Here is a 15,142-nt window from a genome sequence, read left to right as displayed (position 1 = left end):
TCTTTAACCACTTAACACACGCCCGCCGTCAAATGACGACGGGCGGAATGATCTATTGTTCCGACAGGACGTCATATGACATCAATGACGTCCTGTCATTTAAAGCCCGTTGCGTTACTGGGAACACAGTGCGCATGCCCCGGCGGCCGCGATGGCCGCCGGGCACCCGCGATTGCCCAGTAACTGAGCAGGGAGAGAGGAGACCGATCTGTGTCCCTTGTACATAGGGACACAGATCGGTCACCTCCCCCAGTCACCCTCCTCCCCCTACAGTTAGAACACACCCAGGATACACATTTAACCCCTTCCCTGCCCCTAGTGGTTAACCCCTTCCATGCCAGTCACATTTATACAGTAATCAATGCATATTTATAGCACTGTTCACTGTATAAATGTGAATGGTCCCAAAAATGTGTCAAAAGTGTCCGCTATAATGTCGCAGTCCCAAAAAAAAACGCAGATCGCCGCCATTCATAGTAAAAAAAAAAAAAACATTATGTCCCCTATTTTGTAGGCAATATAACTTTTGCGCAAACCAGGTTATTGCGTTTTTTTTACCAAAAATATGTAGAAGAATACGTATTGGCCTAAACTGAGAAAAATATATTTTTTAAAAAAATTGGATATTTATTATAGCAAAAAGTAAAAAATAATAGGATTTTTTGTACTCACCGTAAAATCCTTTTCTCTGAAGTCCATGGACGGACACAGCTCCTTAAATCTTGACAAGTGGGTTATGTTCCCTGTTTACAGGAGAGGACTAGGCAGAAACATGTTAAATAGTTAAATACATGTTACATTAACAGAGTTGAACAGCCCCGCCCAGGGGGCGGTCCCTCCAGACATAACCCTCCTCACTGCAGCTTGCAGCCTCAGTTCGTAACAAGCAGTACAAACCTAAAAAGGAGGGGTGGGAGCTGTGTCCGTCCATGGACTTCAGAGAAAAGGATTTTACGGTGAGTACAAAAAATCCTATTTTCTCTTATCGTCCATGGACGGACACAGCTCCTTAAATCTTGACAAGTGGGACGTCCCCAAGCAGTGTCAAAAAACGAGGGGTGGGAAATATATCAGTAAAAACAATTTTAACTTCACCCCAAAACAAGCAGAGCTCCTCAACGGAGGAGGTGCAACTTTAAACAGCCGCCGGCAAAAACTAGCGGCTGAAAAAAACATCATAAGATGCACTCACAGCAACCATGTAAATTCTGGAAAAAGCGTGAACGGACGAGCAAATCGCCGCCTCGCACACCTGTGAGACCGACGCATGATGTCGGGAAAAAAAAAAAACCCAGGAAGCACCAATTGCCCTGGTCGAAAGTGCCGTGACCGGAAAGGGGGGCCCGCCCTTAGGAGCATAGGCCTGTATGACGGTCTGCCCGATCCACCGAGAAATGGTGGTCGACGAGACCGCCAGGCCCTTTTGTGGACCAGACACCGACACAAAAGAGAGTCAGAAGCCCCGAAATGGAGCCGTAGTAGGCTGGTATACCCGCAAAGCGCGTACCACGCCTAAAGTATGAAAGGCCGAAACCTCCTTCGGAAGAAGGGAAGGTCGCGGGCGCACCATCACCTAATCCTTATGGGGGATCAAGCATGGCGGCTTGCAAGACAAGACCGCCAACTCAGAAACCCCTCTAACAGAGGTAAAGGCCACTAAAGGGGCCACCTTCTGAGATAGTGTCAAGAGAAAATCTCTCTGATGTTTCCAAAAGGAAGGTTCCTGAAGAACCGAGAGCACCAGAGTCAAAACTCATGGGGGAAGAGATGGGCCAAGAGGGGAAAGTATATGACAAACCCCTTGCACACAAAAAAAGGGGACCCACCAGGGAACGGGCCGCAAAAAGGCCACTAAAAGAACACAGCCAAGGCTGAAATCTGCCCCCAAACGGTGCTTTAAGCAATTTTTAGATCCAATCCAAGCTTTAAAAACAGCAGGACCCTGGACATTGAAAGTACGCCCGTGGACGTCACTCCATCCCTTCGCACCAAGAGAGGTGCGACGGTAGATCCTCCGGAAGAAGACTACGGTGCCCTGTTGAGATGACCGAGTCAGACAGACCCTGGTCACCTAAAGTCTGGCTTCCAATAACCATGTTAAGCAAGTCAGTGACTTTACAACAGGAGGAAGTATGGGACCTTGAGACAGGAACCTCCTGCCCTGGCAATCGCCAGGGTGCCTCCGCTACCAGGCGCCCGATATCAGCGTACCAAGGACGCCGAGATTAATCTGGAGCGATTAGAATCATCGGGATCTCCTCAGCATCCACTCTGTGGAGCGGCCGAGGAAGCAATTACCATGGAGGAATGGCAAAAAAATCACCGATACAGACAAACACAGGGCCACCAGCGCGACTGACGCGTCTGTACAAGATCACTAGACCTGGCCACTAACTGACACCCTTGCGGCGGAGACAAGCTGCCAGGAGATCCATGCCATGTGAGGCTCACCTCCTGCAAGGGAGCCGAAACACCCCAAGCACAAAGACCAGTCACCCTGGTCCAGCATCTGGCGACTCCAGTAGTCTGCCTGCCGGCATACCTGATGGTAGACTGAAGCCACGGCCGTGGCGTTGTCCGGCTGAAACCAGATTGGTCGACCACAAGGAGAAGCATAGCCTGATCGCCTAAAATAGTAGGACAATGAACAGTAGACAGCACCTGGTATTCCCAGGCGGTCTTCCACCAGGCACTAGCCAGGCCCGACCCTGGGTAGCTACCGAGACCAGACACATTCAAGGAGGTGTGGTCATAGGTCCACGCAAGTCCAGCGACTCAGGGCCGACTGGACCCCCCAGTTTTGTGAACCTCCAGGTTCACAACCCGTGAGCTGGCATTCGTCGTAAACACCGACCACTGGAAGGAAGGAACAACTTCCCGGACCGAAGAGTCGGGAATCTCTGTCACCAACTCAGAGAGACTCTGACTAGGTGGCGCACAGGAATCTAATGATTTCAGAGACAAGAGATTTTTACCACCTGGACAGTAGTTCCACTGGAAAACCAGGGTGTGGAACTGGGCATACAGTACCACCTTGAAGGAGGCTACCCACAGACCCTGAACCAGCAGGCGCCCGGAGAGAAGACCGATTGCGTGATGCCAATACCTTCTCCGCAGACTGAAGAGTCTGCAATTTCTCCAGGGGAAGAAGGACCTTTGCCACTGAGGAGTCTGGATCAACACTAGATACTCCAACGCTGAGTCGGAACCTAGCATGCCCATAATTTGAACCCTGGGTCGCACACATGTAGGGCAGGCTTGCTGCCACTGAGCTACACTTTCTGGCCTAAACGTTTAACATCCACCCGAATCTTCGGAGGGTCTGAATGGGAATAACCCATCCACTAGGTCGGAGACAGAAGCTGCTCTCAGAAGAAAGTCGTCAAAGTAGCCAATGAGGCAAAGCCTCGCTGTCCCAACAAAATTCAAATAAGTGCGCCCATAGTGCTGACGCCAGATCAAAAGGGAGGGCCACAGGCTGACAGAGACCCTTCTCTCATCACGAAGCACAGAAAAAAACACTGTGACATGTGCAAAACGGGACATGCATGTATGCGTCCCTGATGTCCGAGGACGTCAGGACATCCCCCGGATGAAGCGCAGCTACCACCGAACAAATGGATTCCATGCGGAACTACCCGACGTTCACAAAGGTATTTAGGGCCTGAGGCCCATAGAAAACCCCAAAACTCTCGTCCTGCAGGAAAGGTAAAATTACCTTGCAGCTTAGCAAATCCCACACTGCCCAAGGCAGACCGACGTGCCGGGAGGGGAAGACACAAGGACAGAACTTTGTTCTGTGGATAGGAGGAAACCCTATCTAGTACTCCGAAGAGACCACCTCGCAGACCCACTAGTCGGAGAGCAGGGAGGTTTCACTGAATTGTGAACCTGCAAGCCGCCCCTCCCACCTAGAGACAGGGAGGGAAGGCTATATACATTGGCAGGATTTGGGTGCCGGCGTGATCGGCTTATGCACCCAGGGACAGATTAGTCCCCCAGCTGGGCCTTTGACGGCCTGGGAGGGTTGCCCCTAAATAATACACACACATAGTGTGTATGTATATTATGTAGGTGTATGCACACATGTCTTTGGAGGAAACCGGAGTACCCGGAGGAAACCCACACAGACACAGGGAGCGACAATGCAAGCTCCAGGCAGATTGGCGTCAGTGTGCAGATTGGCGTCAGTGTGCAGATTCGAACCAATGACTCTTTTGCTGCCAAGTAATGGAGTTAAGCACTACACCACCGTGTGCATAAAACCATTCTGAAACAGACGCCCTGGATAACAAGGGCGCAGCATTCAATGAAGCATCACAGACCTATATGAGGCCCTGGACCAGCTGGTCCGCTAGGCTAATAACCTCAGGAGAGAGTCGGTGCTCCTCCACTGTCTGGTGCAAAATGCTCACTCTGTGAGTTGTATACAGCACTAGGGGTCAGGACTACTCCAAGATGGCCGCCGAGCGTTCAGAACGCGGCCACGGGAAAAAGGCCAGCACAATGTAAGCTGCGCCATAGCGTGGCTACGACAAAATGGGCGCCAATGGGAGTTTTCAATGTAATTGAAAAATCTCCCAAAAAATAGCGCCAGCGACCACTGAGACCCCAGTGTAGTGGCCACAATAGGCCGCAAGCCAGACCCCAGCATGGTAAACATGGAACGGGTCAGTACTTCGGATCTTCTATCAGTCAGATCCATACAAGTAGGGGTTCCCGCCCGGCGGTGAGGGACTACAAAAGCCATCAGTGGCTTTTCTCATTCCGCATCTCAGAAATTATCAAAGAAGGGCACAGAAGGAAAAAACCTACACAGCGGTCTGATTTGTGTGATCCAAAAAAGACCGAGCCCTCAGCGGAAACCCAGCTGCACTATGCAGCTTAGGAGAGTCCCTTGCAGCAGTAAAAAGCGCACCCATAAATGCCTTATTCTGCTTTATTTTTTTTTATTTTTTTAACTAGGTACCTAGTCCATGGCTCCATAACAGAGCATTCCCCAGGGGATAACGGGGGAAGGGGGCACTCTTTTACCGCCCGCCCGCAGTCCACCCCCACCCTGGCACAAACTGTGTCCAGGACTAACAATAAAAACTCTGTGGGAATCACAGGTGCTAACACCTGCTGCCACCACCAGCATGTGGGGAAGGACCCAGATACTGACTCCAATATTTACATATAGTGTGTATTATAATATGCACACCTGTCCATACAAATAGACAAAAGCTCCTAGAGCCCTATTCAGGGCCTCTCACCCACTTGCTGCGCTGACCAGGGGTAACCAGGGGACTCCCTCAGGAGGAGACTGCACAGCGCTGCCTGTGAGGAAAAGAACCGTGAGGTAACTTTTGCAGGGACCTGTGTTTAAACAGGAAAAGCCTCATAGGGCTGTTTTATTTAAGGATAAGACACAGATACAGCATAAAAAGCAAAACCATTACAGGTGTCACCAATCAGTCAGCGTCTGCTGAAGTATAATCATAAACATCTGTGCTCATCACAGGGCTTTTTACCTCACAGGAAAGCCCAATACAAAAAAGAAAAAACACAGGCCAGATAACACAGTCCCCTCAGGAAGGCCCCCTCCCCCCTGACAGCGGCAATGTTAGCAATGCAGCAAGGGAAAGGAGCAGGGAAGGGAGAAGGGACCCCCAAACCCCAGGAATGCCCAGCTGTACCAACCCACCGAAGCAGGAGGGACTGTACTTACCCGTCCGAGCGAGGACTCGCTGACGCATTCCTGACAGACCTACAACCGCAATGGAGGTAGCTGTCGGCCCGGTCCACTGTGATTGAGGCAACACCACAGCTCAGTCATATGTGGACCTCGGAGCAAAGCTCACCGGCCACCTCAGGAGTCATGAGGTATGGCGTGGCAGACCAAGCCTCTTTGCAAAGGTGTGCCCACGCTTGCTGGTCGGACTGAGTAGACTACAAGGATCTATAATATCCAGCCTGTCTCTCAGCCAACAGTTGAAAGAAGATTCTTCAAGAAAAAGTAAAGTAAAATAAAATTTCTCCTCAGGGCGCTGGGCCCAAAGGGAGCCATACGTCCTTCTCCTTTGCTAGGCAGAACGAAACTGAGGCTGCAAGCTGCAGTGAGGAGGGTTATGTCTGGAGGGACCGCCCCCTGGGCGGGGCTGTTCAACTCTGTTAATGTAACATGTATTTAACTATTTAACATGTTTCTGCCTAGTCCTCTCCTGTAAACAGGGAACATAACCCACTTGTCAAGATTTAAGGAGCTGTGTCCGTCCATGGACGATAAGAGAAATTGCATTTTTTTCAAAATTGTCGCTCTATTTTTGTTTATAGCGCAAAAAAAAAACAAAAAAAAAAACGGCACAGGCGATCAAATACCACCAAAAGAAAGCTCTATTTGTGGGGAAAAAAGGACGTCAATTTTGTTTGGGAGCCACGTCGCAGTTGTCAGTTAAAACGACGCAGTGCCGGAAGCTAAAATCTTGTCTGGGCAGGAAGGGGGTGTATGTGCACAGTAGGCAAGTGGTTAAACTCAATGAAAATATCTTAAAAAAAGGAAAACGGATATCTCAGTAGAAAAGGAGCAGTGAACCTGATGATCTAGGGTAATAATCATTAGCGGTAACTTTTTACCATGCAAAAGGTAGACTTTTTTCCGGAGTGCCACTTTAAAATGAACTCGTCAATCTTCGTGTATGGAGTCAAACATATGTATAAGAAAAGTCAGTTGCATGCTAGTAGATAGGCATTTTGTTCTCTTACCTCTGTAAATGGTCAGGATTGAGGTTTGCAGTATTCAGTACGCATATATAGTGAGTAGGAACGCCACAACCCTGCCTGACATGATGTGAGAGCAAGTAAAAGTCCACCCTATGAGAGACAATAGAGAACAGTAAGGTGATATTCCATAGCTAAGCTACAGCATCTAACAAACATAGCTAAAACGTAGAATAAAGGAGAGATGCTGACCAATCTCGACTGGTGACAGTGTGGTCCATGATGGTGCCTGGGGCAGGCGTGACAAATTCTCCAGAACTGGAACAGTACATGTTGGTGCTAATCCTCTTCTGCACTACAATCACAGCCATACGGGGGGAGTAATTGTCAAAAGCGCTGAAACAGGTCTGTAGCTGAGGAATCTCGTAATTCTGAACTGTGTTCAACTGTCCATCAGATACCCCATCCCGATATACCACTATCTTCTCTGGCAGCACATGATTTACCTGGATAATGGGTGGGGGAGACAGCCTTCAGCTTCATATAACACAATCACAGAGTACAGTCACAGAACGTATAAATGAATACTACATTAAAGACTAATTATACGTAAACTTTTATGTTAACACACAAGAATCTTCGGAAATGTGGCAATTTAAGAACATTACCACACTAGTAAAGAGTCAATCTGACCCCAAGTTTTATTTGAAACACCAGTACACTTTTGAGCACCTGTTGTCCCCGCTTACCCTACTGAGTAGCCATGTTTATTCCAATCCTTATTACTGGTGAGCTGGGCCCTGGTTTCTGATGTTGCATCCATTTTCAATGGTGATGAACTTTGCATAGCTGAGAAAGTACCATAGACTTATGGAGAGACCGGTTTATCTAGAGAAGTCTGTAGTACAGTGTCAAACAAAGCTCAACAGGACTAGGAGAGCAATTTTTAAGGATCACAATGTGCGCGTTGCTGTTCCGTGTGGTTTTGACAGCTACATAATTTTAATGGGCTGCAAAACGCACTGGAATATGGGAAAAACAGGATTTTTTTCAACTAACTGTAAAATTTCTTTCTCTGAGTTAATTGAAGGACACAACCTGAAACTAAATTTTGACCATAGTGTTATAAGGCCACTGGGTAAGAAAACCCATAACTAAAAAAACAAAAAACAACTGCCTATGATGATCACTCATAACTGGTAGTCAAACCTCCCATCTGTGACAGGCAGCTCAGTCACAAAGCAGTATAAATGAAATAAGATAGAGGGGTGGGTGCTGTGTCCTTCAATGAATTTAGGAGAAAGGGATTTTACAGTGAGCAGTAAAAAAAAAAAAGTTTTCTCTTACATTCATTAAATGACATGGCCCAAAATTATTTTTGACAGTAGGGACGACAGGAGAAAAAACAAAGAACTTCAAACCGATGCTTGCAAAACCTTGCGGTCAAAATGCAAGGATGCCCAAACATCAACTTTGTAAAATGTTGTAATAAATATGGACAGACAGCCAAGTAGCCACCTTGCAAAATTTAATACAATCCCTTAGAATTCCCTTCAGGTTTGGGGTGCGCGCTATACGCCGGTGCTCGCTATAGGGCGATAATTATGGTAGTTATTGAATATAATCAAATTTTAGACACATTTAGACGAAGAAGACTGAAGAAGCAGAAGAGCTCTGCGAAACATATTGAAACACAATGTGCTATGGAAACAAACTGTAAAAACATTGTTTTTAAATGCTGTTTTTGGATCTATAGCCAGCCACTGCTGTAGCTGAGAATACGATCATGTCTTATCAAATAACATGGTTATCAGGGCTCAAAATTTCAAGTCCTGAGCTACTAGCCAGGCCTCAAAGGTTACTCGTCACCAGTCTCTCACTCAATACCTACACTGCCCCGCCCAACCCTAGACACGCCCTCATAAATATCAGTGCAGCCTCACTGTGCCCATTGCAGCCTCGCCTGGGCAGAGGAATGTATGGCTGGAGGAAGTGGAGAGCCGCGGGATAGCACAGTGTTACCAGTGCTTACATTATAGTTGTCTCTGCTCGACACAGCATTGGACCAGCGTTCTGGCTATCACAATCGCAGGTGAGTAGGAGGCAGGGTTGTGTCGAGCAGAGCGGAGACAATTATAATGTAAGCGCCGGTAACAGCGTGCTATCCTGCGGCTTCCTAGTGAGAGTGTCACTGATCGTCTGTTCCCTGTCATAGGGAACGATGATCAGTGACGTCACACACCAAGGCATGCCCCCCCACAGTAGAAATCACGTGTATGCAAGTCAAACTTTCATTTTTAGTTTTGGATAGTGCGAGAAAGGGATAAACCCTCTGCCCAGTTTTTTTTCCCCGCTGGATAACTTCACCCTTAGGTCACACTTAACCCCTTCAGCGCCCCCTACAGGTTAACCCGGTTACTGCCAGCGTCATTTTCACAGTAATCAGTGCATTTTTATAGCACTAATCGCTGTAAAAATGACAATGTCCCAAAATGGTGTCCAAAGTGTCCGCCATAATGTTGCAGTCACGATAAAAAAAATCGCTGATCGCTGCCATTACTAGTAAAAAAAAAAAATATTAATAAAAACGCCATAAAACTATCCCCTATTTTGTTGACGCTATAACTTTTGCGCAAACCAATCAATAAACGCTTATTGCGATTTTTATTATCAAAAATATGTAGAATACGTATCGGCCTAAACTGAGGAAAAAAATGCTTTTTTTATATATATTTTTTGGGGATATTAGAGCAAAAAGTAAAAAATATTGAATTTTTTTCAAAATTGTCGCTCTATTTTTGTTTATAGCGCAAAAAAAAAAAACAAAAAAAAACGCAGAGGTGATCAAATACCACCAAAAGAAAGCTCTATTTGTGAGAAAAAAAGGATGTCAATTTTGATTGGGAGCCACCTCGCACGACTACAAAATTGTCAGTTAAAGGGGCCTGGTCCTTTAGCAACAAAATGGTCCGAGGGCTTAAAGCGGAGGTTCACCCTAAAAATCATCTATATACCATTAGATCCAGCATACTGCCGACATATACAATATGCTGGTATTTTTTTTTTTCGCTGTACTTACCGTCTTATAGTTCTTTTCACCCGGCTCTGAGTTCTTACTCGTAGATGAGGCGTAGATGATTGAAGTGCGGGTAAGGCGCATCACGCGTTCCGAAAATAGACGAACTAGGACTCGGCGCTATACAGCGCCTGCCGTGTAGAGCTGACTGCGCAGGCGTCGTATAAAGCCGAGTCCCAGTTCGTCTATTTTCGGAACGCGTGACGCGCCTTACCCGCACGTCAATCATCTACGCATCTTAATAGGAACGCCTACTCCCGGGGCAGTGAGAACCCTGAAGTCGGGTGAAAAGAACTATAAGAAGGTATGTACAGCAGAAAAAAATAAAATAAATACCAGCATACTGTAGATGTCAGCAGAATGCTGGATGTAACGGTATATAATTGTTTTAGGGTGAACCTCCGCTTTAAAGTGGAGTTTCCATCCCAAATTTTTTTTTTCATTATTGTGCCCATTATACCTAAAAAAAGTTTTTTTTTTCTTTTTTTTACTCATCTGGAAATGCCTGTTGCTATGCGGTCCCACAAAATCTGCCTCTGGAATCACCTAGGATTCTGACATCTCCCTCTAATGCTCCTGGGAAATGTGTGTCATCATTTCCCAGGATGCAGTGCGCTACCCAATTATTACTCCCCATCCAAGACTTCCAGGAAGTAAGTGCTTGTGGGCTTCACAATGCCCACAAGCAAAATGACAACGGTGTGGACATAGTTTCATAAACTATCTTTTTTGAATAACTATGCGGAGCGGCGGCGGATTGTAAAATAGTAAGTGAGGGGATTTATATTATAAAAACGCATGATGAAAAGGACATACATTTAAAAAATGCTAATTGTGGTTGGAACCCCCGCTTTAAGTCCTGCTGCCCCACACGAGTATCTCCTTTTTTAGAAATTGTACTCTGCTTAAATATGATATAAATGTGATCAGTTGTCTCTAGTACTGGCAAATTCTTGAATTCATGAAAAATCCCCAAGCTTTCCCATGCAAGTGTGTAAGTGGCCCAACATGATAAACGTTTATGTGTATGAGGTCAAATTACAAAATATACGTTCAAAATCAGTATCCATTACCTTGGGTGTATGAAATTATTATAGTTATCAGTGATGAACGCTGAAAAAATATACTGTACATATACATGGGTTAGCCTACTAAGTATTCAGGCGTCATGCACACATGGCATAAACGCACAGGAGGTCATCCAATTAGCCCACGATAGCGATTCCTCGCTGTCTCAGCAAGATCAGAATCTGAGCGAGCACCTTGGTGCTGATGCCAGACCGAAAGGGAGAGCCACGAATTGATAGTGGCTGTCCCCTACTGCAAATCGCAGAAATTTCTGGTGCTTGGAATATATGGGAATATGCAGATTTGTTCACAGCTTGTTCCGCTTGCGAATCCAGGGACGCTTTTGTCCCTCAGCTGGCCCCTTGTCAGCCTGGGAACGCTTAACTGCGGGCCCAGACTGACGAAAATACTTATGAGCAGAGAAAGAGGGCCCTGACCTACGGCGTGGCTCCTTACCCTTTCTGAATAGTGGGAGTAAAGTACACTTACCTCCAGTGGCATTCTTAATGTCGTCCAGCGAAGCTCCAAATAGCATCTCACCCTGAAAGGGTAAATCTGCCAGAGCCTTCTTGGAAATCTGGTCAACGGACCAGCATTTTAGCCAAATTAGGCGACGTAGTACCACCGCAGATACTGAGGCTCTGGAGAGCAAGGGAGCTGTATCCAAAGCTGAATTACAGACATATGTAAGGCCAAGCATTAATTGGTCAGCCAACTCCACACAGACCGGGGAAACCTGCTGCTTTTCTCCAGCTCGCGGTGCAACAATTTTGCCCACTCGGTAAGAGTGACACCAGGGCCGAGGCCAATACAGGTCGCAATGCTGACCCCAGTATGGTGAACATGGACCGGGCCATCGCTTCGGACCTCCTGTCAGTAGGGTCCTTAAATGCCGGGGGGTCCCCTTCAACCTAGACACCGGGGGTCCATTCAACCTGGAAACAGAGGACATCTGGTGGCGAAAGTGAATACTGCACGGACGGCTCTTGATTGAAGTTGGGTATTGAAGCCAGAGAATGCCTACAATGAAGGCACCACGATCGGTGCCGATGTATACAGCGTGTATATTGAGTCACATGTACCAGACATTACATTTTATATATATATATATATATATATATATATATATATATATATATATATATATATATATATATATACATATACACACAAAGATCTATAGCGAATGCACCTCCAATTGCACAGTGGATTTGCCTTTAGTAAATAACCCTCATAGTCATATTAGAAAAAGAGAATTCAGAGGCTGAAAAAAAATGCACAATTGGCGTGTTCAGGAGACAAGCTTTTGGTCAGAGAAACTGCTGAATGAGTCTAAATGCGAGGTGCATTTGGTACTTGATTCATTCCAATGGCCAGGAAAAAAAATATTCTGGTCAATAGAATCAATACACCAAAAAGCGTGCGCAAAACGCAGCTTTAGGTGCATTTTTTTTAACCAGTTTTTCTCCTGCTAGAATTCTGTAATTACAAATAGTGAGTGTTATTCTATGACAGATCAATCTACACTGATTTAGTGGCAACGTACATCTACCTTAAATTAGTCGCTGAATCACCTTTAAACATACAACCAAATACTTCCCAAATGTTGTAAAAAAATTTATAAAAATAGTGTCTCACAAGCAAGTGTCTCCCACCTCATGGTACTTTTGCAGGGCAGCAACCAGGCACAGCTTTAAGCCATCTACAATCTCCTGATGTGGAAGTTGGAAGACTACACGGGAGTACCAGCGCGTCAGGCAACTGAAAATAAAGAGTGAAGAGCACAGGCTTATATTAAGTCGCACCTTGGACAATTAACAGCGCTCATATAACCACCCTTCCCTATGTATAAAAAGATAGGTCTGGAGCTATAAGAGCCAAACTCCTCATAGTATAAAGAGACAGGAACCCATCCTCAATAGGAATGAAATGAAACATATGAAACATATGCTTCTTTCCTACTCAATCCAAAACATAGTAATCAATTGAAAGGTAAAAAAAGGCTAATGGTCTGTGTTAGGTTTTTATTTAAACAGGCATTCAAGTTCATGAAAATAAAACATGTTAATCAATATAGTCAGCTTCAAACAGTTAGTTCTGAAAAAAATTATTCACTAGAGTGAAGAACTCACTGATTTGTGCTCGCCACAAAGCCTGTCACCGAGCGTTGACCTCGACTGGCATCATGGTAGACGTCCATCCCAACAACCATTAGATTTTTCTATGTGAAGAAGAATTCATAAAGGGAATTTATATGAACACATAACATGGCACAAGCAGCATTCATTCAGTAGAACCTGGTGCCTAGCACCATTCAAACGTTTCACAAGCGCATTTTCCAATTTATGGTAAGGGAAAAATCAATCGGGAAACTACCCGAGCATTTCTTTTTTTTTTGTAATCTAACTATAAAGGCTGCAGTGTGTTGGTGCATGAAGAAAAAACAACAACAATTCTAAGTTTCACTATGTCTGGTCAGATAATGTATAGCGATAAGCATGATAATGTCACTGGAATAATCTGTAGCATAATTACATAACTTCTCTATGAAATACTCCACACATAGGGCTGCACTTGGTCCAATGTGCGTGCAAAAAACAAACAAAAAAAAAAACAAAGAGTGTAAGCCAGCCCAGGATAATTCCTTGTACTACCAGCATGCCTCAGTTTTGTAGTAAAGCAGGGCTGACAGCATGATCATAAAAAAAAAAAAAAAAAAGAAGAGGGACCCATGTCATTCAATAGGGTCCATGAAAAGGATTTTACAGCAAGTACAAAAATGTACCATGTAGCACAATAAAAAAAAAAAAGGGGGTAATACACTGCTTTTTGTGTGTACGGCAGCTCATCGAAATGAATGGGCTGCCCTAAACACAAAAGTGTGCAAACACACACGCTTCATCGTTGCATCTGCATAGGTATGAAAGGAGCTTAAGAATATACACCCTTAGATCGTTTTTATTAGCCATAACTAGGGATGAGCTCCGGTGTGCAGGGCCGGTGCTAGTGCAAGGCGCCAGCCCTGGGGGGGGCGCCAAAAAAAGCTCCCTGCTCGGAAAAAAATTCCAACCCATCGTTCTACAGCTGCGGCCGCCTCCCGCACTATAGCCCCGGCGGTGGCACGGCACTTCACCTGCAAAAAGCTTGTTGACAAGTGTTGGCTAACTAGCAGAGGCGGAGCCTAAAGCTCCGCCTACCCTCCTCTGCGCGCCTTCATCTTTTCCCCGAGCGGTTCGGTGAGTGACGAGGGTCACCCATCACGTGAGGTGAGGTTTCTGTGGAGGACAGGACAGATAGGAGACTTGCAATTAGGGGAACCCCAAGCCAGGCAGCGCAGCAGCAGGGGAGGCCAGATACCGTCCGTACTATAGTATAGTGAAGTCACAACGTACCTAACCTATCATCATGTGTATGTTGTTGTATGAGATGTGTGCCAGGTTACAACTGCCAGTGCCAAGCAGCCAAATGTATAGTACTTGCTCAATATGGATTGATTAAATAAATTAGAATTCTGCATAGCCATAGATATCCAAAATAAAGTGATTTGTGCAAGTAGTACCTGCTGTTGCACAAATCACTTTATATCTATGGCTATGCATAATTCTAATTTATTTAATCCATATTGAGCAAGCACTATATTTGATTGTCTGCTTGCATCTGTTTGGTCATGTGCCTGGCACATGACTTCGGCTACTTTCATACTGGGGCTACTTTCATTACTGTCGTTTTTGCGGCACTGTGCGTGCCGGGGGGGGAGGGGGCCTTTTGGCAAAATGCACCTTCGCCTGAGTTGGCAAAAATCCTTGCACCGGCCCTGCCGGTGTGTTCGCATAGTCCATGTGCAGAGCCTGCCAGGAAGTCGGCACTGAGCCGCGCTAATCACAGGCAGGGAGACATTTCCCGATCTCTGCAGCCGAGCATCGTAAAAAAGGGTCTCCCTGCCTGTGATTAGCGACTTCCTGGCGGGCTCTGCACATGGACTGTGCGAACACGCCGGAGCTCATCCTTAGCCATAACAGCTTTGTATATGTCACCTCTGAATTTGTTTCACTTTATCACTAAAGCTTGACTTTTCACGACTTCATGAATAAACCCTAAAAACATGATAGAGATCAGATATCACTCACCAGTGGTATGTCCACCCCCCATAGCTCTCCCCCTAGCTTGCAGTTGATCTGCAGTAGTATTTTCTGTGCAATGCTCCTCAGTTTTGCTGGGTTTGAAATCGTTTTTGTGTTCACAACCTGTTAAGTAGAAATGCAAATTCAAAGAATTATTGTTTAAAAAGAACCTGTTAGG

At 45.8% G+C, this 15,142-nt stretch overlaps 1 protein-coding gene across 1 annotated transcript in view; it reads right to left on the bottom strand.

Moving 5' to 3' along the window:
• Positions 1-15,142, bottom strand: part of PIWIL2 (piwi like RNA-mediated gene silencing 2) — a 426,915-nt gene that overhangs the window by 16,377 nt on the left and 395,396 nt on the right. The window contains 5 exon segments of the mRNA XM_040346159.1: positions 6,745-6,852; positions 6,952-7,205; positions 12,499-12,604; positions 12,976-13,064; positions 14,971-15,087. Of these exon segments, the coding sequence (XP_040202093.1) occupies positions 6,745-6,852; positions 6,952-7,205; positions 12,499-12,604; positions 12,976-13,064; positions 14,971-15,087 (674 nt within the window).

Source organism: Rana temporaria, chromosome 3 (assembly GCF_905171775.1).
Source record: "Rana temporaria chromosome 3, aRanTem1.1, whole genome shotgun sequence".
Lineage (NCBI taxonomy): Eukaryota > Metazoa > Chordata > Amphibia > Anura > Ranidae > Rana > Rana temporaria.
Note: the sequence above shows the minus strand (reverse complement) of the source record. Positions and strands in the feature narration are given on the sequence as shown.